At 45.8% G+C, this 23,682-nt stretch overlaps 1 protein-coding gene across 4 annotated transcripts in view; it reads left to right on the forward strand.

The window, feature by feature from the left end:
- Positions 1-23,682, forward strand: part of LOC117053410 — a 45,375-nt gene that overhangs the window by 12,539 nt on the left and 9,154 nt on the right. For 2 of the 4 annotated variants that reach the window (XM_033161114.1, XM_033161115.1), the window contains exons 5-10: positions 127-314; positions 1,409-1,731; positions 3,081-3,142; positions 5,226-5,455; positions 6,263-6,724; positions 10,619-10,750. In XM_033161114.1, the coding sequence (XP_033017005.1) occupies positions 127-314; positions 1,409-1,731; positions 3,081-3,142; positions 5,226-5,455; positions 6,263-6,724; positions 10,619-10,750 (1,397 nt within the window). The remainder of the gene's footprint in view (positions 1-126; positions 315-1,408; positions 1,732-3,080; positions 3,143-5,225; positions 5,456-6,262; positions 6,725-10,618; positions 10,751-23,682) is intronic. The other 2 variants (XM_033161117.1, XM_033161116.1) reach the window with 1 other exon arrangement.

Below are 23,682 nucleotides of genomic sequence, written 5' to 3' on the forward strand. Positions count from 1 at the left end.
AACTCTAAGAGTTCCTACTTCTAGTTGCTTTCTGTTTGCAAAAATAACATCTTGGCAGATCTGATTTCTGCTTTTCCATTTGAAAAGGAAAAGTCATTCAAATCCTGTTTTTTCTGCCTCTTGCAGACATGAAGTTGAAAAGCAGGAAAAACATATTGCAATGTCAGCAGTCCCTGGCCATACTCGGTCACGATCTAGGAAACGCAAACGCAAACGTAAGTCCAGGGCTTCAAAGCGACCGTGCTCCCCCTGCTGGAGTTCTGAAATGCCTTCTAGGGAGAAGAGACAACTGGGAAGATCAACTACATCTCCAGGTAAGTTGGATGTTACAGATGCTTCAGTGACTGGGCTTCGGTGTTTTGTAAACAGGATTGTGTGTGTGATAATGGCAGACGTGTTGCAGTGGCTTTGGCTCAGTGAATAGTTTGTTCTGTTCTGGGGGTCGTCCCCCCACCCCCGGCTTTGTCATTGTGTCAATATAATGCCTGCCAAGAAGAGCAAGCTTGTTCCTATATTGGATTTTGTGAGTGACGCTGCAACCCATTTCAAAAGGGGATGTTGGTTGATCTCAGCCATTTCCCTGCTCTAGAGTTTCCCACCCCAACTTCATAGTTTTTACAGTTGCTTAGTACAGTCATGCCTCATGTTGCGAACGCTGCAGGTTACATGTATTCGGGTTGTGCTCCACGCCGAACCCGGCAGTACTGGAACTGGTTACCTGCGGGTTTCGGTGCTTGCGCACGTGCAGAAGCGCTAAATCGCGCTTTGTGCATGCTCAAAAGTGACGCATCGTGACCTTCGCATATGCAGATGCGGTGCTGGGGGTTGCGGACGCTGGGGGTTGTGAACGCGCCTCCCGCATGGATCGCGTTCGCAACTCGAGCGTCCACTGTACAATGATCCTCTTTTGCTCATGCTATGCAGGGTAGAACTTTGTTGCAAATTCAGCTGTGACTAAGGATCAGGGGAGATACTCTGCTGCTTCACAGCTGTTCAGTTATACCTTGGGTTGCATTAGCTGCAGGTTGCATTCGCCACGGGTTACGAACGCGCCACACTCGGAAGTACCAGAACAGGTTGCTTCCGGTTTTCAGCGTGCAGAGAAGTGCTAAATAGTGCTGCACGCGTGTGCAGATTGGGTGCTTCAGATTGCGGACCTTTCAGTATTGTTGCCAAAGCTGGACCTCAAGTTGTTGCAATAGAGCGTTGATGAAGTGCAGGGAGGTGGGGGGTATTGGTTCCATTTTGTTCTTGTTTTTATTTTGTATCTTTTGGGTTTTTCATCTTGTATTTTTATGTTGTGAACTGCCCTGAGATGTATGGATGGAGGGCGCTATACCAATTTAATAAATACTAATGCTAATAATAATAGTAATGATGAGCCCTTGCTTTTTCTCCCCCTCTTTAGCGTCGTCTGCAGAAGCTGGAAGCTCCTGGCAACCTCCAGCCAAATCTGATGTTGCAGAACAACCACCGAACAAGTCAGAGCATCCACTGCAGACAATTCCTGGCCATCAGGAGCTGCCCAAGAAGGAGGCAGCAACACAGGAACAAGGAGACCGGCAACCTCCAGCCAAATCTGATGTGGCAGAAGAACCACCCAACAAGTCGGATGCCCAGAAGCTGAGGACATTGCCAACTCCGTCGATGATGAATGACTACTATGCTGCATCTCCGAGAATATTTCCACATGTGTGTTCTCTGTGTAATATGAAATGTAGACATTTGAAGGTGAGTTACTCCCCCCCCCCCATGATTACATACATTTGTACACAATGTGTTCTATGTACTAGATTTAATTGACTTCTGGATAGCTGTCGATTTTATTCCCGTAAGATGTCCAACATTCAAGAAGCTTGGGAATAAATACTGTGTGTGTCTGATTTGCACAATGTGACTGGCTATTCCTGCAGGTTTCACCTGTAAAAGCTTCCTTATGATAGACATGTTCTCATTTCGCTTTGGATTCCTAGTTCCCTATGCTGCTTCCTCTGCCTATAATTAAACTTGCTCTAGTAGCTTCTGGGATGAAAGGAAGTTGCACCTAAAGTGGACAGTGGATTAAGGTTGAAGTCTAGTCAGAAACATTGGTAAAGGAAGCATTAATTATAGTGTTAGAATGTAACATAAGAATGATAGAAGACTCTGTCTTATCTAACTTTGAGCTGCTGTTGTCTATTTGAATATTAAATGCATTGCACAATATTGAACATTGTCCAGTATTAAACTCATACACCGGATTTAAGGGTGGGTGAGTGCGTAGTTCTACTCTGCTGTTGAAAGTCTGATATATAAGCTAGGTGACAGATGGCTCCTTAAACCAAGGTTGCAGTTGCTAAAACAGAATGTCCAGTTGTCATTTTGGGGCCAGGTGGATCTAAAGTATTTTTCAAAAGGTGGGCTGACTGATTGATTCTCAGTTAAACATCTGGCTAGCTCAAGTAACAACCTTGAGCCAGGTTCACAACTTTGAGAACTTAAAGAAGAAAAATCACTTGATGCAGGGACAGTCCACATATATACCGGCCTATTCCTACCTCCTTTTCTGAATGGTGTCATGGGCCAAAATATAACTGATAGAATTCTACAGGATGTGGTGTTAGTGTGTGAAAACTATCGTCATCCAAGGATCCCCAGGCAGGCACCTCCAGGTTGTGGAGACGTCAGGTGCCATCCTGGCATCCGGGCATCTCCACTTGGTTGTAAGTGTCTGATAGCCAGGTGCAAAATGTGCTTGGCACCTGGCTAGTTTTGAACACTACCACGGACGCTCTTGACCTTAAATGACGAGATTATGCACTTTTATAGATGGAAGCCCCATCAATGGGTATTGGGCGTATCACTAAATGGAACTTAGTGTTTTATTTTTATATAAAATATGTATATAATGCTAGTAGTTATTTTAAAACAATTGCTGGTGGGAGAAGCAGCAGCAGAGGACAGCCCTTTTGTGCGTTATTCAGAAGCATCAGGCTGACTGCCGCAGGAGATGGGATGCTGGACTAGGTGGCACTTGATTCTCATCTAGCAGCCAGGCTTTTTTGTGTTCTCATCCTGATTTCTTCCCTTCCTCCCTGTAGGAGTGGAATCTGCACGTGAGCACTACTGCACACTCTGAGAAATGTGATCAGCTACGCCAGCAGTAAGGCCTTTCATTTTAATTTATTGGGAATAGATTGAGGATTTGAAATGGTTTGACAATGACTGCCTGGGTACCTCAGGACTTTGCTAAAAGCAACAGAGCCATTGCTTACATGCCTGGTCACAAATCTCAGCCAAGGAAGTTGTGGGAGCTCACCTTTGAAGGAACAGTGCCTGCTCTAGGTTCTGTTTCATATATAAATGGTCTGTAGGCTGATTATGGAGCTGGACCAGGGAAGAAGGCTGAAGCTCAGTGGCATCTCATCTTGTGTTCTGTGGCTTTTGAAAGGGAAATATGCATCAGGGCATGCTGCACTGGGACATTTTCTGATGCCCAAGAAAGTCATCTGTGATCTAATTCTGGTCTTTCATTGTATTTAAAACTGTCACAAGAATTGACATTCTTGCTCAGTGCCAAACAGCAGACAAGTTAAGATGGCATACATATATCTTAGATCAGCTACAAAAGCTCATGAATGCCTCAATGGAAGGAAGAATGCAAATACATCCGTACCTTGGTTTTTGAACAGATTAGGTCTTGAATGCAGGAGCTTCCTGCAGCCAATTAGAGGCCGTGCTTTGGTTTCTGAACGTTTTGTAATTCAAACCAACTTCCAGTACGGATTCTGTTCAACTTCCAAGGTATGACTGCATATCATTGTTTCTGCCCCTCAGTGGCTTAGCCTGAGTTCCAGACAAACTACTTGGCAATTAGGCAATTATGTGGCTGCATCTATACATCTGAACTATTTGATACACAAGCCTTGGCCCCTATTTGATACACAAGCCAGTTGGCCCCTGTTCACTGTTGCTTAGGAACTACGTAACAAAAAGCAGTTTTGTGGGAAAAGTACCCACCCACCCCTGCATAATGTTTTATGTTGGGAAAAGCCAAGGCCAATGCCTCTCTCCCAACGCAGCTCTTCCCGGTTTGATTCATCACTCCTGTTTCCCATCGCGCTGATGTGGCCCATACCCAAGGACATGAGCACACGACACTAGCAGAGTCCTAACAGAAGCTGAGCTTTGAGGAGTGACATCTAAGCCTAGTTTACAGTGTATTATGTACAAAATCATTCGTAACCAAACAAAGGAAACATGGCTCCTCTCTTTCTTCCACGGAGAGAAGAGTGAAAGCAAAAGCAACATGGAACGGAAAAGTGTATCTGAGCTTTCGTTCCCAGGACTCCCAACAATCAGTGCTGGAACGCACAGCAAAGACATGTGATGATAACAATCCCACACATCTGCAGCATGGAGGAATGAAATTCCCAACATTTTCCACCCCAGGTTATGGGTTGTACATGTAGGAGCTGTTTAACTCAGGCTGCAGGCCCTCGTGTCTTTGTTCTAAGGCTCTAGGGGCAAGCTGGCTGAGCAGCTGTGGGTTCCACTGGAGCTAAGCCACTAGCGGGCAGGTAGCCATTCCCTGTGCAGGTGGCAGCCATAATTTTCTGATATGAAGCTGGGCATTCTGTTGCCAGCATCTGAGTTCCTTTAACCATTGGGTGCAGCAGGCCCATCAGCTTGGAGCGGTCAAAGTGCAGAGATGATTTTTTTTGGGGGGGGAAGAGAGCTTACCAAGTGCCCCTCTCTCTTTGTTTTTTAATCTTTAAGGAATTAAATGTTTATTAAACAGCACAACTGTATTTTGTAGGCTTTTGATGCTTTTAGCTTTAACTCTAAGAGTTCCTACTTCTAGTTGATTTCTGTTTGCAAAAGCAACATCTTGGCAGATTTGATTTTTGCTCGCATTCTCTAGGGCCTGATTTAACGCCCTGCCCTCGGCGTTACTAGCCAGCAGATACCATCAGACACCGATAGATCAGAGGTTATGCCCTAGTGATAACGAGATTGAATCTATTGGGCATGTCCTTCTACATTGCACATTGCACCGCGACACGAGGAAGGAGTTGATTGAGCCGCTCCTAATGAAGTATATAGACATTACTGTATCTATGAATTGAATTGTTAACTGTTTTGCTGGTCTTCAACCGTATTAAAGATTTATTATTATTTGATTTCTTCTTTTACATTTGAGAAAGAAAAGTCATTCAAATCCTGTTTTTTTCTGCCTCTTGCAGACATGAAGGTGACAAGAAGGAAAAACATATTCCAATGCCATGCTCTACCACTTCTAACCCGAACGCTTCACAACACTCAGTCCCTGGCCATGCCTTGAGTCAGACTTGGTCACAATCTGAGAAACCCAGATGTAGGTCCAGGGCTTCAAAGCGACCGTGCTCCCCCAGCTTGAGTTCTCAAATGCCTTCTAGCCAGAAGAGAAAACTGGGAACATCAACTACATCTCCAGGTAAGGTGGATGTTACAGATGCTTCAGTGACTGGGCTTCGGTTTTTGGTAAACAGCATTATGTGTGTGATAATGGCAGATGTGGTGCAGTGGCTTTGGCTCAGTGAATAGTTTGTTCTGTTCTGGGTCGTCCCCCCCCCCCCCCGCCGGTTTTGTCATTGTATCAATATAATCCCTGCCAAGAAGACCAAGCTTGTTCCTGTATTGGATTCTGTGAGTGACTCTGCAACCCATTTCAAAAGGGGATGTTGGTTGATCTCAGCCAATTCCCTGCTCTGGAGTTTCCCACACCAACTTCGTAGTTTTTACAGTTGCTTAGTACAATGATCCTCTTTCACTCATGCTATGCAGGGTAGAACTTTGTTGCAAATTCAGCTTTGACGCAGGATCAGAGGAGATACTCTGCTGCTTCCCTGCAGTATTGTTGCCAAAGGTAGACCTGAAGTTGTTGCAATAGAGCGTTGATGAACTTCAGATTGCAGACCTTTCAGTTTGGAAATGGGGCTTTGGCACGGATCCCGTTTGCAACCAGAGATACCACTGTATTGTTGCCAAAGGTAGACCTGTAGTTGCTGCAATAGAGCGTTGATGAACTGCAGGCAGGTGGGGGGTATTGGTTCCATTTTGTCCTTGTTTTTGTTTTGTATCTTTTGGGTTTTTAATCTTGTATTTTTATGTTGTGAACCGCCCTGAGATGTATGGATGGTGGGCGGTATACCAATTTAATAAATACTACTGCTAATAATAATAATAATAATAATAATAATAATAATAATAATGAGCCATTGCTTTTTCTCCCCCTCCTTAGCCTCCTCTGCAGAAGCAGGAAGTTCAGAGCATCCACTGCAGACCAATCCTGGCCATCAGGAGCTGGCCACGATGGAGGCAGCAACGCAGGAACAAGGTGACCGGCAACGTGAAGATCTGTTGCGCTTGGCGTTGAGGCCTCTTGCAGAACAAAGTGTCATGCAGGCACTGTCACTGCTGCAGTCTGGAAGCGCAGTGGGTGCTGGACTCACCCAAGGAACGAGCTTGACACCACTTCCTCCTGTGCAGATCGATCCAGCATCCCTATCCCTTGTCTCCCTGATGCAGCTGGTTGCAACACAGGTGGTGCAAACTGTCTTAGCCTCCCAAGAGGTCTCATGTGTGCAGGGAAGCCCAGGTGTGGCTGGCCCCAGCCCCCAGTTATGTATTCCTGCAGGAAGAGAAGAAAAGAAGCAGGAGAGCAGTCAGAGAGTGGTGCCAGGAGTCGCTCCTTCTTGCTCAGGTGAGGAATTGTTGGGAAAGGGGCTGAGGGTGGGTCTGGCTGTAGAGGGAAGCTGTTCTGTGTTGGAGGTCTCCGTCAAGACTTGCATTGGTGATATAATGGAAGAGAAGCTTGCATGTGTAGCACAAACCCTGATCAAGTTGAGGACTGCCCTGAGATCCATCCGGCTTCTCTGGTAGTGGTGAACACACCTGTGCTGTTGCTTCTAGGGTGCAGGGATCTTGTCTGCAGTTGAAGAGGATTGTAAATGCACCAGAGATCAAGAGCCTCATGGCCTACCAACTGAGCTACATAGGCTGTACTCAAAGGGGTACTTGGAGGCATCAGTGGTGGCATCATGTTGACTTTGTTTCTGTTTGGTTGCAGCCCCTGCCCTTAAAGTTTTCTGGACACAGTTTTGTGCTGTGCAAGGAAGTGCATTCTGGCGTCTGGGAGAGGATCCCACCTTGGGCTGGGTCACAGGCTGCACGTCATGTGGCTGGGTTAGGAGGACATGAATTGGGAGCGACTGGTGCCCCTGCTTTGGCAGCAGGCAGCGGCCCTCCAGATGTTATTCTCCTGCAGCTGGGCGATAATAACTTGGGCACCCAGAAAGGCATAGATATCACCTGAAACATACAGAGGGACTTGGTCTGGTGCAGTGAGCAGTTCCCAGGAGCTGAGATCATCTGGCCTGATCTGTTGCAGAGGCTTTGTTGGAAAGACATCAGTGCGCAAAGATTAATCGCGCACGGGGAAAAATCAGGGCGATCGCGTTCTTTGTGAAGTCCCGTGGCTGGGGTGTCATTCAGCAGCCAGGCATTTATTTTGATCGGTCAGAACTACATGGAAGGTGGCTTCCAATCTCTCAGACAAGGTCATTGACATATGGCTGAAGAACATCTGTTCTGGTCTCTTGGAGCTCCTATAGCTTCCATTGGTGAGGCGTCAGCCCAGCTTGGACGTTGGGAAGAACTATAGTGGTGCTGCTGGGTATTGTGCATAGGGTACCTGAAGATGCCAAGGGAGAGGGATGCTTCCTTAAGGAGCCGTGGCACTTTGAGTACTACATGGGTTGGGAAAGTGAACAGCCGCAGTGAGGGGATCACAAAACATTCTGAATCTCTGAAGTCTGATCTCGTGGGAAAGCTGGACACCCAAACAGCTAGGAAGCTGCCAACGAGAAAAACATGGTCTTTTCCAACCAAGCTCTGGATTCCTCTTTCTTTCTTTTTTTTTGCATTTAAATAAGTCTTTATTTCAAAATGCAAGAAAATACAGAAAACAAAAACAAACATAAAATAAACATAAATGTAGAGAACATAAATACAAGCAAGTCCCCCCCTCCCACCACCCTATGTTAACTTCTAGCCTTTTTCTTGATTGTGGTTTATATATTGTAGTTCTTATGTATACCTATATATTTCCTTTTTTCTTTTAATTATTTTTTGAGCCCTTCACCCGTCTGCTAGAAGTTCGACTTTGTCTACAAAATTTGCTAAATATTCTTTAAACATTTTCCAATCTTTGTCTATTTTTCGGTCAGATATTCCTGGTTGTTTTTTTTGCTAAGTTTTGATATGTTATCAATTTGATTTGCCAATCTTCCTTTCTTGGTACTATATCGTTTTTCCATTTTTTGCGATTAAGAGTCTAGCGGCTGCAGTTGCATACATCATTGTACATTTATATTTTTCTTTAATTTCCTCATTTAACATTCCTAATAAGAATATTTCTGGGTCTTTTCTGAAGGAGTATTTAAGTATCTTTTTCAATTCTTTTTCAATTTCTTCCCAGAATTTTTTGATTTCTTTTTTTTTTTAATAAGATTTTTATTATTTTCCAATAAAACAAGAAAAAAACATAACATAACATAAACACCAACATTAACACAATAAAAAACACATTACATAAACACAATCGACAAAGAGAACAATTAGAACAAAACCAAAACCAATACATACCTAAACTGGAACACCAATCTATCTCTTACTACTTAACGAAATCTAGTTTCTGGTCTTCTAAAGGGACCTCCCCCGCTTTCCCTCCTCTGCCTTCAATACTAATATACTTTGGTAACATCCATTTATAACATTACAATTCATTATCCAACCTTTTACACTATCATAAAAACTTAACATCTTATAGTATCATGAAATAATTCTTAAATCAATCTTATACTTCTTTTCACTTAAACTGCTGCTATTAGTCAGTTACATATCTCTTCACTAATTCAAAATTCCCAAAATCGTAACATCAAAGTCTTAAAACTTAACATCAAAATCCTAAAGTCTTAACACGCTATCTTCAGGGTACCATAAATCCGTCCTAATTCAATTTTTATCATTTTCACCCTATTCCCCTTCTTACCATTTTTCTGCTCTCTCCCATGCCCCCCCACCATTCATCTTTACATTCCCCTCTGTTGTCCTTGTTCAGTGTCATCTTATAGTTTATAAATCTCCTCCTTGGGAGCCTCAAGAGGCACCAACTCTCCTCTCCCAGCAACTCCATTTCGCAATTTTGATTTTCTTCCACTTGTGTCTTCAGAAATCTTCTCACCTTCATCTCTGGACTCCCACTCCAGAGACAGGATCTTGTAGCTCCAGTCAAAACATCAGCCCTGTGTCTCTCACTACGCCAGGGCCGTCCATTTACCTGGGGTTGCTGAATCAGAATTTTTTGATTTCATTACATTGCCACCAAATGTGTAGGAATGTTCCAATTTCTTTATGGCACCTCCAACATATATTAGTGCTACCTTTGTATATTTTCGCTAGTTTCACCGGGGTTAAATACCACCTATATTGCATTTTAAATACGTTTTCTTTCAAATCATAATTTGGCGTAAAATTTGCATCCCTTTTCCATAATCTTTCCCATCTTTCTAACATTATTGTTTTCCCCAAATCTTGTGGCCATCTAATCATTACTTCTTTTATCTGCCCATATTTTGTTTCCCATACTAATAACAATTCATATAGGTTTTTTATATTTGCTTTTACCCACTAATAATATTTATCTCCAATTTTCATATCTTTTTGAAATCTTTAATTAATTTGGAAATATTGTAGCCAAACATTCAAATGTGGTTTTATCTCATAATATTCTCTCAATTTTAACTTACCTTATTGTTGTGTTTATCAGTTGTTAATGAGTTTGGCCAAACTGCAGGAGGCAGTGGAGGATAGGGGTGCCTGGTGTGCTCTGGTCCATGGAGTCACAAAAAGTCGAACACGACTGAACAACAACAACGAGGCATTAGGAGTTCTATTGCTGATTGTGAGCAACTGAGCTTCCTAAATTCTGGCTCTAGCACTGATTAGTTCTTGGGGTTCAGAGAAGACTAGAAGAGTACTCGCACCTTAAAGTGGCTAATTTGGCCTCCTCAGATGATGCTCAATTGCAACTCCCATCATCCTCACTTCTTTGCCTTGCTGGCCAGGGCTGTTGGGAGTTGAAGTCCAGCAACATCTGGAGTGCCAGAAATTAGCTACCCAGGTTTAGGGCCATGGCTGTAATGTAGATATTCTTGGAGAAGCTAGGCACCTGCATACAAACCCCTGACGTAAAACTAAAATGAGAGAGAAGGCACTTGCTTTTCTTGCAAAAGGCCTCAGGTTAATGCTTAATTATCCAGTTTGTTTGTGGGTTGGAGTAGGACCTGTGTAGGCCCCCTCCTGCAGTTACTTGCATAGTAGAGGGATTGTGATGGCATCTCGAGAAGGGAGCAGGAGGCAAGGGAGGCAAGGGCAATGCTCAAAAGCAGACCACCAAACAGCCTCAGGATTCTTCTTTCGAAGAGGAGGGAGGCCGAGACATGAGGTCTGCGGGAGGCCACGGAGTGGGTAGCGAGTAAGAAACCTTCCAAATCAAATAGAACGCCTACTAAACCACCTTTGCTTGATATTGCAGCATGCGTGGAAAGACCGGGGGCCTCAGGTAGTAAAGGGGACTTAACTCCCTCAACCTTGTCCACCGTGCCATGGCTTCAGAAGAAAGATGCAAGACCTCCGAAGCAGAATCTTCCAGCGGAGATACCTGCAGGTGAGGAGAATCTGGCACCCACCTACATAGTGGTGGGGCTGGCTGGCTTGGAGCGGGGCCCACGGGGCTCCTGTTGCTGGGGAGAAGGGATTATGCAAATTTGGCCATTGCCACAGCCAATTTAGGGGGAGGTACCAAAGGATGGGACAGAGCTGACTGAAGAGACGTTACTGGTGCAGCCAGGAGATGTGCGAGGAGAACTTTGTGCAGCCACCCAGACCGACAGAAAGTCAAATGGGTGCAGTCAGGTAAGAAGGTGGATCCAGTTATGACAGGTATCCCATACGGGGAGGCCTCGAGTGGGCCTGGATATCCTTTACTGTCTGCCACCAATGAGTAAATATGAAAAGGGGAGTTTGTGGGTGTGTTTGTCCTCTCTTGAGTTATTTGTGTTTTTTTCTTATTAAACATATTTGTCACTTTCTTACCAAAATAACTAAAAGCAGATTGCAATGTTTACGCAAGCAAGCAACAGAAACACACACACACACACATTTTAAAAATCTATGTTTACTTATAGGTGGTCTCTATATTTAGGGTAGCAGGACACATGAATAAAATCAAAGAGAATGTGAATGAGGAAATAAAAAGAAAAAGATGTATAGAAATTTATTTATTAAATTTGTATGCCACCCTTCATTCAAAGATCAAAGGCACCTCACAACATGAAAAATACAAAATGAGAATGCAAAACAGAAAAATGAGTCAACCTGGCCAGCAGGATTTTTGACACCTGGTGGAGCGATATGGAGAAACGGCCCAATAAAGGAAGAGTCCTGATGAAGTTGCTGCTGTTCAGTCGTTCAGTCGTGTCCGACTCTTCGTGACCCCATGGACCAGAGCACGCCAGGCACGCCTATCCTTCACTGCCTCCCGCAGTTTGGCCTGATGAAGTACATGGGCATAATATTGAGGGCTTATAATGAATTGGTGAGCCATTTAGGATGCAGGTAGCCTTGGGTGGTAGTTTTGTTATGGGATAGGCACAGTGTTCCAAGCTCCCATTGTTCTAGGGAATTTCATTAGCGCAAGCAGTTTCTGAGCTCTAGGTGCAATACTTTGCCTAAGATTTCAGATTAAAACTGCAGAGTGGAAGGAAAGGAGGGCCTTTTCCTGCCTTCCCACTTGAAGACTGAAGAAGAGACCCTGTTAAGAATATTAGGGAGGTGAGCAGGGGAAGGAGTAGACCATTTGAAAAATGAACATAAACCGAGGGGGCAGGTTTACTCGTTGTTTGGAGACTATCCCTGCTTCCAGGTCTGGTCCTGACCAGAAGGTTACAGGTATCAACATATGACCTTAAGGTGCTGCTGTTCTATGCCAGCTGAATGATCCAGAAGACCACTGCCCTCCATGACTTGATCGTGGATGGAGGACTTGAACTGGAATGTGTAACAGAACTTCCCCTTGTGCACAGCAGATGATGGCTGAACATTCCATCGCTCCGACTCTCACGGGGTAGAGGCTGAGGTGGGAGTAATCAGCCTCTCAAATCTTCCCAGGGGTAAGGAAAGACACTGCCTCATCTGCAGCTGCCCATTAACTTGGCTCCAAATTCCGAAGGAAGGAGGGTCTGGGGGGCCAGGATGGAAACTCCCCGAGAGGGTCCGGCTCTCCTGGACGCTATCTCTGCGGCACATGAGTTCCAATTCTTAAAATGAAAAATTGGATATAAGATTTGGACATGCTTCAAACAAGAAGGAGGAAAATACTTTGCTAAACAACCCAGCCACTGAGATGCTAAGAAAGATCAAGAGGAAGAAGATTCAACATCTAATCGGTATGTGGGAATGGAATGGAAATAGAGGGGAGCCTAATCTCTGTTATTGTATTTGTTTTTATTATATTACATTAATGGGCAAAAAAAAAACCTAGAAGAGCCGCTTTCATCATTTATAACAAGCAAGATTTGAAAGACTGGTAGTTTGATATTCATGGGCATAATTTGGCTCCAAAACTATAAACTGTGTGGAAATGAAAATATATAGCAGCAGTACCGTCCCTTATTTGTTGATATTGGCAGAGACAGAATCTCCTGACCACTGGATGTCTTTTTAGAGGATTTTGGATGGTTTCCCGGACATTCTTTGGCTTTGTGTGGTGTAGTGGTTAAGAGCGGTAGACTCATAATCTGGTGAACTGGGTTCGCGTCTCCGCTCCTCCACATGCAGCTGCTGGGTGACCTTGGGCTAGTCACACTTCTTTGAAGTTTCTCAGCCCCACTCACCTCACAGAGGGTTTGTTGTGGGGGGAGGAAGGGAAAGGAGAATGTCAGCCGCTTTGAGACGCCTTTGGGTAGTGATAAAGCGGGATATCAAATCCAAACTCTTCTTCTCCTCCTCTTATGGGCAGTGACACAGTTTTAATTAGGAATCTGCCATGCTGATGACGAAGACCGGGCTGCAAAACTTCAAAGCCATGGGGGGAGGCGAGCCTTTAAAAATATCCCATTATATGCAAACATACATTCTGATTTGGCAACCCTCCCCTGGAAAGGCTTGCTGTAAGTTTGATGCAGCCGGTTTGGAAAAGTTACTGCGCAGACGCTTTGTTTGGATTTTATCGGGACTGAGTGAAAATGGCGGCTGCTTGCAGTTGGACTTTTGGATTTGATAGAAACACCAGTGTGTCAGGGGGTACTGGAATTTTATGAAGGAGAACTATGGATATTAAATCCACACAGAAATACAGTTTGGTTTGTTTTATCTTGCTTGTTGGAACAACTCAGAGGCTGCGAAAGAAAGAATGAAGGATAATATCAGGAAGGATATGGGAATTATCGGAAGGACTATGGATGGCAACGGAAAATCGATGTTGATCAGAACTCAAGTTTGAAGCATGGGAAGTCCCAACCAAAAAAAATAATAATCGGCAGATTATTTGCAGTATTTGATATTCATATAAATAATTCGGAATATATAATGTGATTTTGATTGGTTTAAGTGGAAAATTTAATAAAAATGATATATATATAAAAAGAACTGGAATGTGTAGCAGAGACTTGGTTGGACTAGGCATATGAGCCTCTTCTTGCTGCTGTTTATCTGCCACGCTTCCCCGCCGGCCTTTGACAGCGCAGCGCAGCACCTCTCTCAGTCCTGGCTCCGATCTCTTGCGAGCGTCAGATGCGGGGGGCAGGCGGACGCTTTGCTTGCTTTACAGCGAAGTGAGTGAGCATCAGGAGCAATGGCTCCGGCGGCAGAGGCATCCCTCCGCTTGCAACTGCAGTGGCAGCCGAGGGATCCCGCTGCCGCCCAGTGCCTTCGCTCCATCAGACGCACAGACTTTCCCCCTTCCTTTTTAGGAGGAAAATAGTGCGTCTTATGGTGCAAAAAATACGGTAGTTCCAGGAGACTCTTCCAGGTGGTCTGGAGTTTAACAGATGCACCTTCACCATCTGAGTCCAGTGCGGACTGCAAAGGTCTCCTGTGATGACTTGACAAAGTTTTTGTGCAGATAAAAATCACTCGGATGCGGAGGGAGGTAGACGCCACCATGTGGCAGGCTTAGGGTGGGAGAGTGCCAGTGCTCTGTCTAGTCATGTCGCATGGGAGCAGTTCCAGTCTGTTACATCTGAGGATGTGGACAGGCTGCTTGGACGAGTGAAACTGACCTCCTGTTTCCTTGATCCTTGCCCATCCTGGCTTATAAAAGAGAGCTGGGAAGGGCTGGGCGATGGGCTGGGCAGGGTGGTGAATGCTTCCCTCTGTGAGGAAATCTTCCCAGACCAACTTAAAGAAGCAGTTATTAAACTGTTTATTAAAAATCTATCTTTGAGCCCAGCCATCATGCCAACTATCGCCCAGTCTGAAGTCTTCCATTTTTGAGCAAGGTAATTGAACAAGTGGTTGCTGAACAACTCCAGGCACATATGGAGGATGTGGACCATTTGGATCCCTTCCAATTGGGATTCGGGCCTTATGGGAATGAAACTGCCTTGGTCGTGCTGGTTGATGATCTCCAGCAGCCTAGGGCAGTGTTTTTCAACCTTTTTTGGGCAAAGGCACACTTGTTTCATGAAAAAAATCACGAGGCACACCACCATTAGAAAATGTTTAAAAAAATTAACTCTGTGCCTATATTGACTATATATAAAGTAATTCTCTTGAATTTTTCAATTTTTCCCACGGCACACGAGGCAACATCTCGCGGCACACTAGTGTGCCGTGGAACAGTGGTTGAAAAACACTGGCCTAGGGAAAAAAGTGAGAGCTGTTTCCTAGTTCTGCTGGATCTCTCAGCGTCCTTTGACACCATTGACCATGACAACCTTCTGGACCGACTAGAGCAGGCATGTCCAACAGGTAGATCTGGACGCCTGCGGTAGATCACTGGTAGATCATTGGCTCCCCCCAAAGAAGCTGAACAACTGTGGCTCCCCTAAAAAAAGCTAAACAATTTACCTCCTCCATAAAAAAGCTGAACAACTTTGACCTGAACCCCAAAAAAGGGGTTCACTGCCAGTTTTTAACTCTGTGAGCAGATTGGTAGATCACAGTCTCTTGGGAGTTGGCCACCCCTGGTCTAGAGGGGCTGAGAGCTGGGGGCACTGTTATACAGTGGTTCCGCTCCTTCCTCCTGGGCCATGTCCAGAAAGTGGTGTTGAGGGATGAATGTTCAGATCCCTAGGCACTCACTTTTGGGTGCCTCGGTTCCGTCCTCTCCCCCATGCTTTTCAACATCTATTTGAAGCCGCTGGGAGAGATCATCAGGGGGGTTGGGCTGGGAGTTCAGTATGCGGATGATGCCCAACTCTACCTCTCCTTCAAATCAGAACCAGTGAGAGTTCTGTGTGAGGGTCTGGAGGTGGTTGGAGGATGGATAGCGGCTAATGGATTAATGTTGAATCCTGACAAGACAGAAGTATTGATTTGGGTTGACAGGGTGGGCAGTTGTGGGGGACTCCCAGGTCCTGAATGGGGTAACTCTGCCCCTGAAAAATGAAGTGCGCAGCCTGGGTGTCATTTTGGACTCACAGCTGTCCATAGAGGCGCAGTTCAATTCTGTGTCCAGGGCGGCTGTCTACTAGCTCCATTGAGATCCTCTCTGCCTGTGCCCTGTCTCACAAGAGTGGTGCATGCTCTGGTTATCTTCCGCTTGGACTACTGCATTGCGCTCTACATGGGGTGACTCAGAAACTACAACTAATCCAGAATGCAACAGCTAGACTGGTGAGCGGGAGCAGCCTCCAAGGCCATATAACGCCGGTCCTGAAAGACCCACATTGGCTCCCAATACACTTCAAAGCACAAAGTGTTGGTGCTGAAATTTAAAGCCCTAAACAATCTCAGTCCAGTATACCTGAAGGAGCGTCTCCAGCGCCAAGGCCCTTCTGGCAGTTCCCTCACTGCGAGAAGTGAGGTTACAGGAAACCAGGTGGGGGCCTTCTCATTAGTGGTGCCTGCTCTGTGGAACGCCCTCCCACAGATGTCGAGGAGATAAACAACTATATGTTTTTAAAAGACTTTTGAAGGCAGCTCTGTATAGGGAAGCTTTTAAGGTTTGTTCGTTTGCTAAGTTTTTTATGTATTCTGGAAGCCTCCCAGAATGGCTAGGGAAACCTAGTCAGATGAGTAGGGTGTGAATAATAAATTATTGTTACTATTACATGAAATGGGGAGGCTTTGCCACTCCTGTGCATTCTGAGATTGCACATCCGCGACTACCAGGTTCCAGCGAGAGATCCCAAGAGGTCTGTGAGACCTCCCTGTAATCTGGAAGCCACAGCCACTTCTTGTTGTTTTTCTGGTGGAGCACTTCTTTGCCACAGGAGAAGTGAGGATCTATCTTGCTAGTGTTCTGTAGGAGCAGGCGGGGTGCCTTTGCAGTATTCCAGCTCCTTTGGAGGCTGATCCCTGCTCAGTGACTTTCCTCGAGGAATATGCAGAGTGTAGAGGCAACTCTCCAGGGATTTTAATTCATCATGCGCAAGGCCATCTTTGTCCAAAGTTTCAGTTCTGGACAGAAACTAAGAAAGCACTTGAGCAGCTTGTTCTGGTTGTGCTTGAGGCCCTTTGGGCCTGTTCATTTAGGATTATGGTGGCCCCAACTGCAGTACACCTGGAAATGCCTTTGAGAGGCATACAAAATATAAACAGGTCATGTTTAGCATCTTACCAAGCACCGTTAGGCATCTGAAAAGCCGGGGGAAAGGAAACTGTCCGGAGTTGCAATTTACTGATATTTTTTTGTTGACAGGTGGCTGGGACGGAGACAAGCGTGTCCAAGTCCTCATCGCAGGCCACCGTGTGGTTTCTCGGGCCAGACGTAGAGCACTACGCTCCATTCTGGGAACTGACTTGGGTTTGAGCCAGATGGCCTTTATTCACTGGTTTTACAGGAAGAAGTTGCTGTGTGGTCAAGTGTTGCCCACCTTGTTCCACAAGGCAGTCCGGCAGAAGCCAGACATGGTGGTTCTGCAGGCGGAGGACAATGAAATTGGGGTGATGAAGACTGAGGATATAGTTTGTCAAGTGGTAGCGGATTTGGAGGCGATTAGGCTAAGGTGGCCGGGGGCCCTTATCCTTTGGTCCAACATCTTGCCCAGGAGAGCCTGGAGCGACATCCCAAACATTAAGGTATTAGGCCAAATGCGGAGAGATGTTAATAGACAAGTGAGAATGGCGCTGTTTGCAACGGGGACGGAGTAATATCTCACCCCCAAATTAATCCCAGTAGGTGTGAACTTTACGAAAATGATGGGATTTCCTTGTCTGCTGCTGGAAACGACATTTTCCTCTCTAACCTCCGCACTGAAATAGAAGCACATATTTTGCGGCGGTGGGGGAAGAAAGACTAAGCCAAGCTATATCCTCCTGCGAACGGGGAGAAGTTCGCAGAACTGATGAGTACCCCAAATCACACTTCAGGTTGCTAAGCGGCTCCAGAGGGACCTGTGGGGCAGGAAAGGGATCTCTCTTGAGGTTGACCTGTGTCACTTGCTTGGATGTGTGGGGCTCCAAGGGTGCGCTCTTAAGGGGTGAGGTGGGGGGAGAGGAGGGCAATGGAGACCACCTTCCTCCCTGCAAGGTAGGCTTAGCCAATCACAACAGGATTTGGAGTCTCACAAGAGACTTGGACTCCTGCCCACACGTCGCCTCCTTTCCTGCCTGCGGTTTGTAAGTCAGCTGTAGTTAATAAAGTGACCCCCTTAAATCGCACACTTTGTGTCTTGCCTCTTTAGTCATGGCCTCCTCATACAGCTCATACAACTGATCTAGATCCGAGACCTACCTCTGACTAACAACAACAACAACAATTTTATTTTATTATTTGTATCCCATCCATCAGACTTGGTTACCATTCTGGGCTACTTCCGACAAATATAAAACATAATAAACAATAAACATTAAAAACTTCCCTATACAATTCTGCCTTCATGATAATCAACTTTATTCTTTATTCACACTTAATAGTGTTAACCATACGCCTTATTAATCACACAGAGCAATATAAAATAAAAAAATTCCTTCCAGTAGCACCTCAGAGACCAAAAGAGCAATGTACATCGTGGTACCTTAGTGTTAGGGATGTGGGTGGCGGTGTGGGTTAAAGCACAGAGCCTAGGGCTTGTCAATCAGAAGGTTGGCAGTTCGAATCCCCACGACGGGGTGAGCTCCCGTTGCTTGGTCCCTGTTCCTGCCAACCTAGCAGTTCGAAATCACGTCATAGTGCAAGTAGATAAATAGGTACCGCTCAGGCAGGAAGGTAAACGGCGTTTCCATGTGCTGCTCTGGTTCGCCAGAAACGGCTTAGTCATGCTGGCCACATGACCCAGAAGCTGTACGCTGGCTCCCTCAGCCAATAAAACAAGATGAGCGCCGCAACACCAGAGTCATCCGCGACTGGACCTAATGGTCAGGGGTCCCTTTACTTTTTACCTTAGTGTTACGTCTAAATAAGAACCCATGATTTTTATACTTTGCCAAAAGACTGGAAAGCATTTTAAAATCGGCCCTTGATATATTTGGCGATGGCTCTCATATATCCTCTCAGTCTCCGCTTTCCCAGGCTAAATATGGCCAGCTCCTTCAACCGTTCCTCATATGGCTTGTTTTCCAGACTCTTGATCATCTTGGTTGCCCTCTTATGCACATGCTCCAGCTTGTTTATATCTGGTGCCCAGAATTGGACACCGTATTCCAGGTGTGGTCCGACTAAGGCAGAATAGAGTGGGACTAGGACTCCCCTTAATCTGGACCCTATACTTCTGTTGATGCAGCCTAGAAGAGTGTTGCTGCTTGATTTCTTTTCGTTTGCCATTGTTCACTGCTTCAGGCTGCAGGAAATGTTTGCATTTTGGTCAGATGAGCAGGCTGAGGTCCTGACCTTGCCTCTTGGATGTTAAATCTACAGGAGGGCAGAGGGTATTTTTGCTGGAATCCCTTAGGTATCTTGTTGGCTACTGTGAGATCAGGATGCCGGTCTAGATGGGACACTAGCCTCATCCAGCAGGCTTCTCTCATGCAGCCTTAACAGCATCAACCTAGGGAGTATTTAGAACAGGGCAGCTGGCAGCTAAATTGGACATTCTGAGTGTGCCCTGCAATCGGGTGGTGTGTCCCATTTCCTCGCCTGAAATGAAATGGGGAGGCTTTGTCACTCCTATGCCAATACCTTGCATTATGGAATTGCGTGTCTGCAGGTTCCACCGATATATCCCCAGAGGTCTGGAATCTGGAAGCCACAGCCGCTTCTCCTTGCATCTCTGGTGGAGAAGTGAGGAGATGCTGCAGCCATGGTGCTATCTTGCAAGTGTTCAGTAGGAGCATTCAGTAGGCCTTTGCGGGATTCCAGCACCTGAGGAGGCTGCCTCAGTCCGCTTCATGTGTTGTCTGGCCCTGCCTATGATTTCCCGGTCTGGTGTTCTTGGAGGTTGGGGTTCTACTAAGGCCACCATCGGATACTGACCGAAGAGCTCGGTGGTGCCGTTAAGCCCATGGTTGGAGGCTGATCCCTGCGCGATGACTGTCATCAAGGAATATCCAGAGGGTGGAGGCAACTCTCCAGGGATTTTCATTCCTCGTGCGCATGGCCATCATCTTATGAAGTTCCAGTTCTGGACAGAAACTAAGAAAACACTTGAGCAGCTGGTGCTGGGTGTATTGGAGGTACTTAATGCCTGTATGTTTAGGATTGGGTCTCAATTTGGAAACACCTCTGCGAGGCTTCTGGAGCGTTGGACCTCTGAAAAGCTGGGGAAAAGAGAACTGTCCGGAGTTGCAATCTACTGACGATGTTTTTTTCTTGACAGGAGGCCTGGTTGGAGGCAAGCATGTCCGAGTCCTAATTGCAGGCCACAGTATTGTTCTTGGCGCCAGCCATAGAGCGAAACACTCCAGTCTGGGAACTGACTTGGGTCTCAGCCAGATGGCCTTTGTTCAGTGGTTGGGCAGGAAGAATTTGAAGTGGAGTCAACTGTTGCCCACAATCTTCCAGGACAAGGCAGTCCAGCAGAAGCCGGACATGGTGGTCCTGCACGCAGGTGGCAATGACCTTGGGTTGCTGAAGTATAACCAGTTGCTTAAGAAAGTGATAGAGGATTTGGAGGCGATTAGGCAAAGGTGGCCGGGGGTCGTTATCCTGTGGTCTTACATCTTGCCCAGGAGAGCCTGGAGCGGTATCCCGATCATGAAGTTATTGTGCAAAGTGCGGAAAAAGATTAATAGACAAATGAGAATAGCGCTGTTTGCAACGGGGGATGGAACGATACCTCACCCCCAAATTCATCCTGCTAGGAGCGAACTTTACGGAAAGGATGGGATTTCCTTGTCTGCTGCTGGGAACGATGTTTTCCTCTCTAACCTCCACACTGAAATAAAAGCACATATTTTGCGGCGGTGGGGGAAGAAGGACTAAGCTAAGCTTTATCCTCCTGTGGATCGGGAGAATTTGGCAAAACCGATGAGTACCCCAAATCACACTTCAGGTTGCTAAGCAGTTCCAGGGTCTTGCCCGCAGGGCTATGGGACCTGTGGGGCAGGAAAGGGATCACTTGAAGCTGACCCGTGTCACTCGCCTGGATTTGTGGGGCTCCAAGGGTGCATGAGCCAGCCAGAGCTCACCTTAAGGGGTACGGTGTGGGGGAGAGGAGAGCAATAGAGACCACCTTCCTCCCTGCAGGGTAGGCTTAGCCAATCACAACAGGATTTGGAGTCTCACAAGAGGCTTGGACTCCTGTCCACACGTCGCCTCCTTTCCTGTCTGCGGTTTCTAAGTTACTCACCTGTAGTTAATAAAGTGACCCTCTTTAAATCCCACACTTTGTGTCTTGCCTCTTTAATCTTGGCCTCCTCATACAGATGTCTTCAACTGATCCAGATCCGAGACCTACCTCCGACTAATAATAATAATTTTATTTTATTATTTGTATCCCATCCATCTGACGTGATTACCATTCTGGGCGGCTTCCAACAAATATAAAATGTGATAAATAATCAAACATTAAAAGCTTCCCTATACAGTTCTGCCTTCATGATACTCAACTTTATTTTTTATTCACACTTAAAATAGTCTTAACTGTACATATTTTTACTCGTACAGAGCAATACACATAGTGCTACCTTAGTGTTACTTTTAAATAAGAACCCATTATTTTTATACTTTGCCAAAAGACTGAAAAGCATTTTAAAATCAGATTTTTTATTTTTTGTTAAGAGTTGCCATTTCAGTGGACAGTTTTGTATCAATACGGGATGTTATTAAAAAGTCTAGTGATATCATGCATGTGCCTTTGCTGTGCTTTCCCCCCAGTCTGGTAAAATAATCTTTGCATATAGGCAAGCCTACCTGGATGTTCATAAAGATGGTGCGAGTTTAAATTTGTTTCCGTTTGAGATTTCTCAAAGCCTTAAATTGTTAGTAATTCTTCTTACTGATCATTTTATCATTTTAGCTTTTTCCGCTGTGTTTATTGGTTCGTACAATCGGACGGTGTGTACATTTTATGAAACAAGCAAATAATTAATAGATTGTGGGGTAGGTGTTACTGGGGAGAAGTGTGTCTGACCAAAAAGCAACAGCAAAGAAAGTTCTTGAGCAGGTTTTATGTCAGACCCAAAAACTGTTGTGGGCAGACGTGTTGCTAAGCTGAGTCAGTCAGAGTTGTGAATGACAACCCTGAACTGTAGCCTAGTGTGGCTCTTCTGTTGTGTTCCCATTGTAGTGGCATTGCACATTTGAACCAGGCAGTGGTGAACATTTTGGCAAAGCAGTCTTCACGCTCCAGCAGAGTCTCGGTCCTCTTACACGCTTTTGTTCTGCACTGCTTAAGGTTCAATATTGTGTTTTCTGCCTGGTTCATTCTGGGAGCTTCTGACAACATTGCTGATGCTCTGTCCCATTTTCATATTGATTGCTTCAGGTCCCTGGCTCCGGAAGCACAGCAGCTGCTGCCGAAGTTTCCCCTGGATCATCTATGGAACCTTGGCAGCATTTAGTTTTACAGGCAGTAGCAGCTTCCGTTTCCCGTTCTACACTTAGGTCTTATAAGAAAGCCTGGACTGACTTCTTAGCCTTTCACTCACAGTCCTTGGCTATCGATAGGAGTTTGTTCCCATCTATTGAGCAGGTGCTGCAGTATTTGGCGCACCTGTTGCAGCTTGGTCGTGCCATTAAGACTATCAGGATTCAGTCCGCTGTAATTTCATTTTTTAGCAAAACACTATTTTTTTTAGCAAAACTATTTTCATAGACGCTGCCACAACAGCAGCACATTGGGGCCTGTCGGTTGACAGGATAAAAAATATGGGATGCTGGAAGTCTGACGCTTCAAGGGTTATGTCAGGAAGCGTCACCAGCAGTGTGTGTTCTGATGCCTGCTTGTTATTCCCTTCTCAGGTCTAGCAGCCGTGCGTGTTTGGATTGTCGGCCACAGCATTGTGCACTTTGCCAGGCTGCGGGCTGTGAAATCCGGGCTTGGGAGCCGTCTTGGCCTTCCTGACCATGTGAGCGTATCCTGGATGTGCAGACATGGAATGCGATGGGATGAATTTCTCCCAATGGTGCGGGCGAAGGTGTCCTGTGAAGGACCTCCCACAGCGATGGTGGTGCAGCTGGGCGAAAATGATTTGGTGTTGGTGCACAGCTTAAGTTTGCGTTGCCGTATTAAAGAGGACTTGGAAGAGCTGGCGGCCGCTCACCCCGGACTCAAAATCTTTTGGTCGCAATTGCTACAGCGACGTGTGTGGCTTGGTAGCCACTGCCCAACTGCCATCGAAAGGGCCAGGAAGCGGACGGATGGCGCCGTGTCCAATAAGGTTCTTGAACTGGGAGGCGCTCTTATCCGCCATCCGGGCATTACCTTCAAGGATGTTGCCATGTACAAGGCAGATGGTGTAAATCTTTCCATTGCTGGAAATGATGTTTGGCTGAGCGAGGTGTCTGTGGGGTTGATGGGTTGGTTGCAGGTGTGAGTGGTTTGGTGGTGAGCACGGGTGTTCGTGTGGCAGTTAGGCGTTGGTTCAAGGTGTGGTCAAGGGGAGGTTGTCACACCTGCCCCTCCCTATGCGCAAAGGGGTATTCTGATAAAGGAATCCAGGGGCTTGTCTTGCTTTGGTCCGATTCCCTTTCAGGGGTTAGGGCCACGCCAGAGCCCATGGGAGCATTTGGGGTGAGCTTGAGACTGTGCCTGGTCCAATGCTGTGAGTCAATGTGTGAGTTTTTCAATGGGAACAAGCATCTATTGTATGCCCAAGAGTCTGAGGGTTTATATAGACTGAATTTTCGCACCTAATCACAACCACCTGTAAATTGCAGAGCAGCACAGTCAAGATGGGTTGAAAAATGTAAGACCACATTCCAGATGTGTCCATTAAGCACATAGATTTTTAGGACATTTGAATTTGCTGATGTAATTAAGACAAAGAGTATTGTTAATGGACTTAAAACCATGTAAATACTTTATGCAATGTTTATCCTGTTGCAAGAATAAG

The sequence above is a fragment of the Lacerta agilis genome, chromosome 9 (assembly GCF_009819535.1).
Source record: "Lacerta agilis isolate rLacAgi1 chromosome 9, rLacAgi1.pri, whole genome shotgun sequence".
Taxonomy (NCBI): domain Eukaryota; kingdom Metazoa; phylum Chordata; class Lepidosauria; order Squamata; family Lacertidae; genus Lacerta; species Lacerta agilis.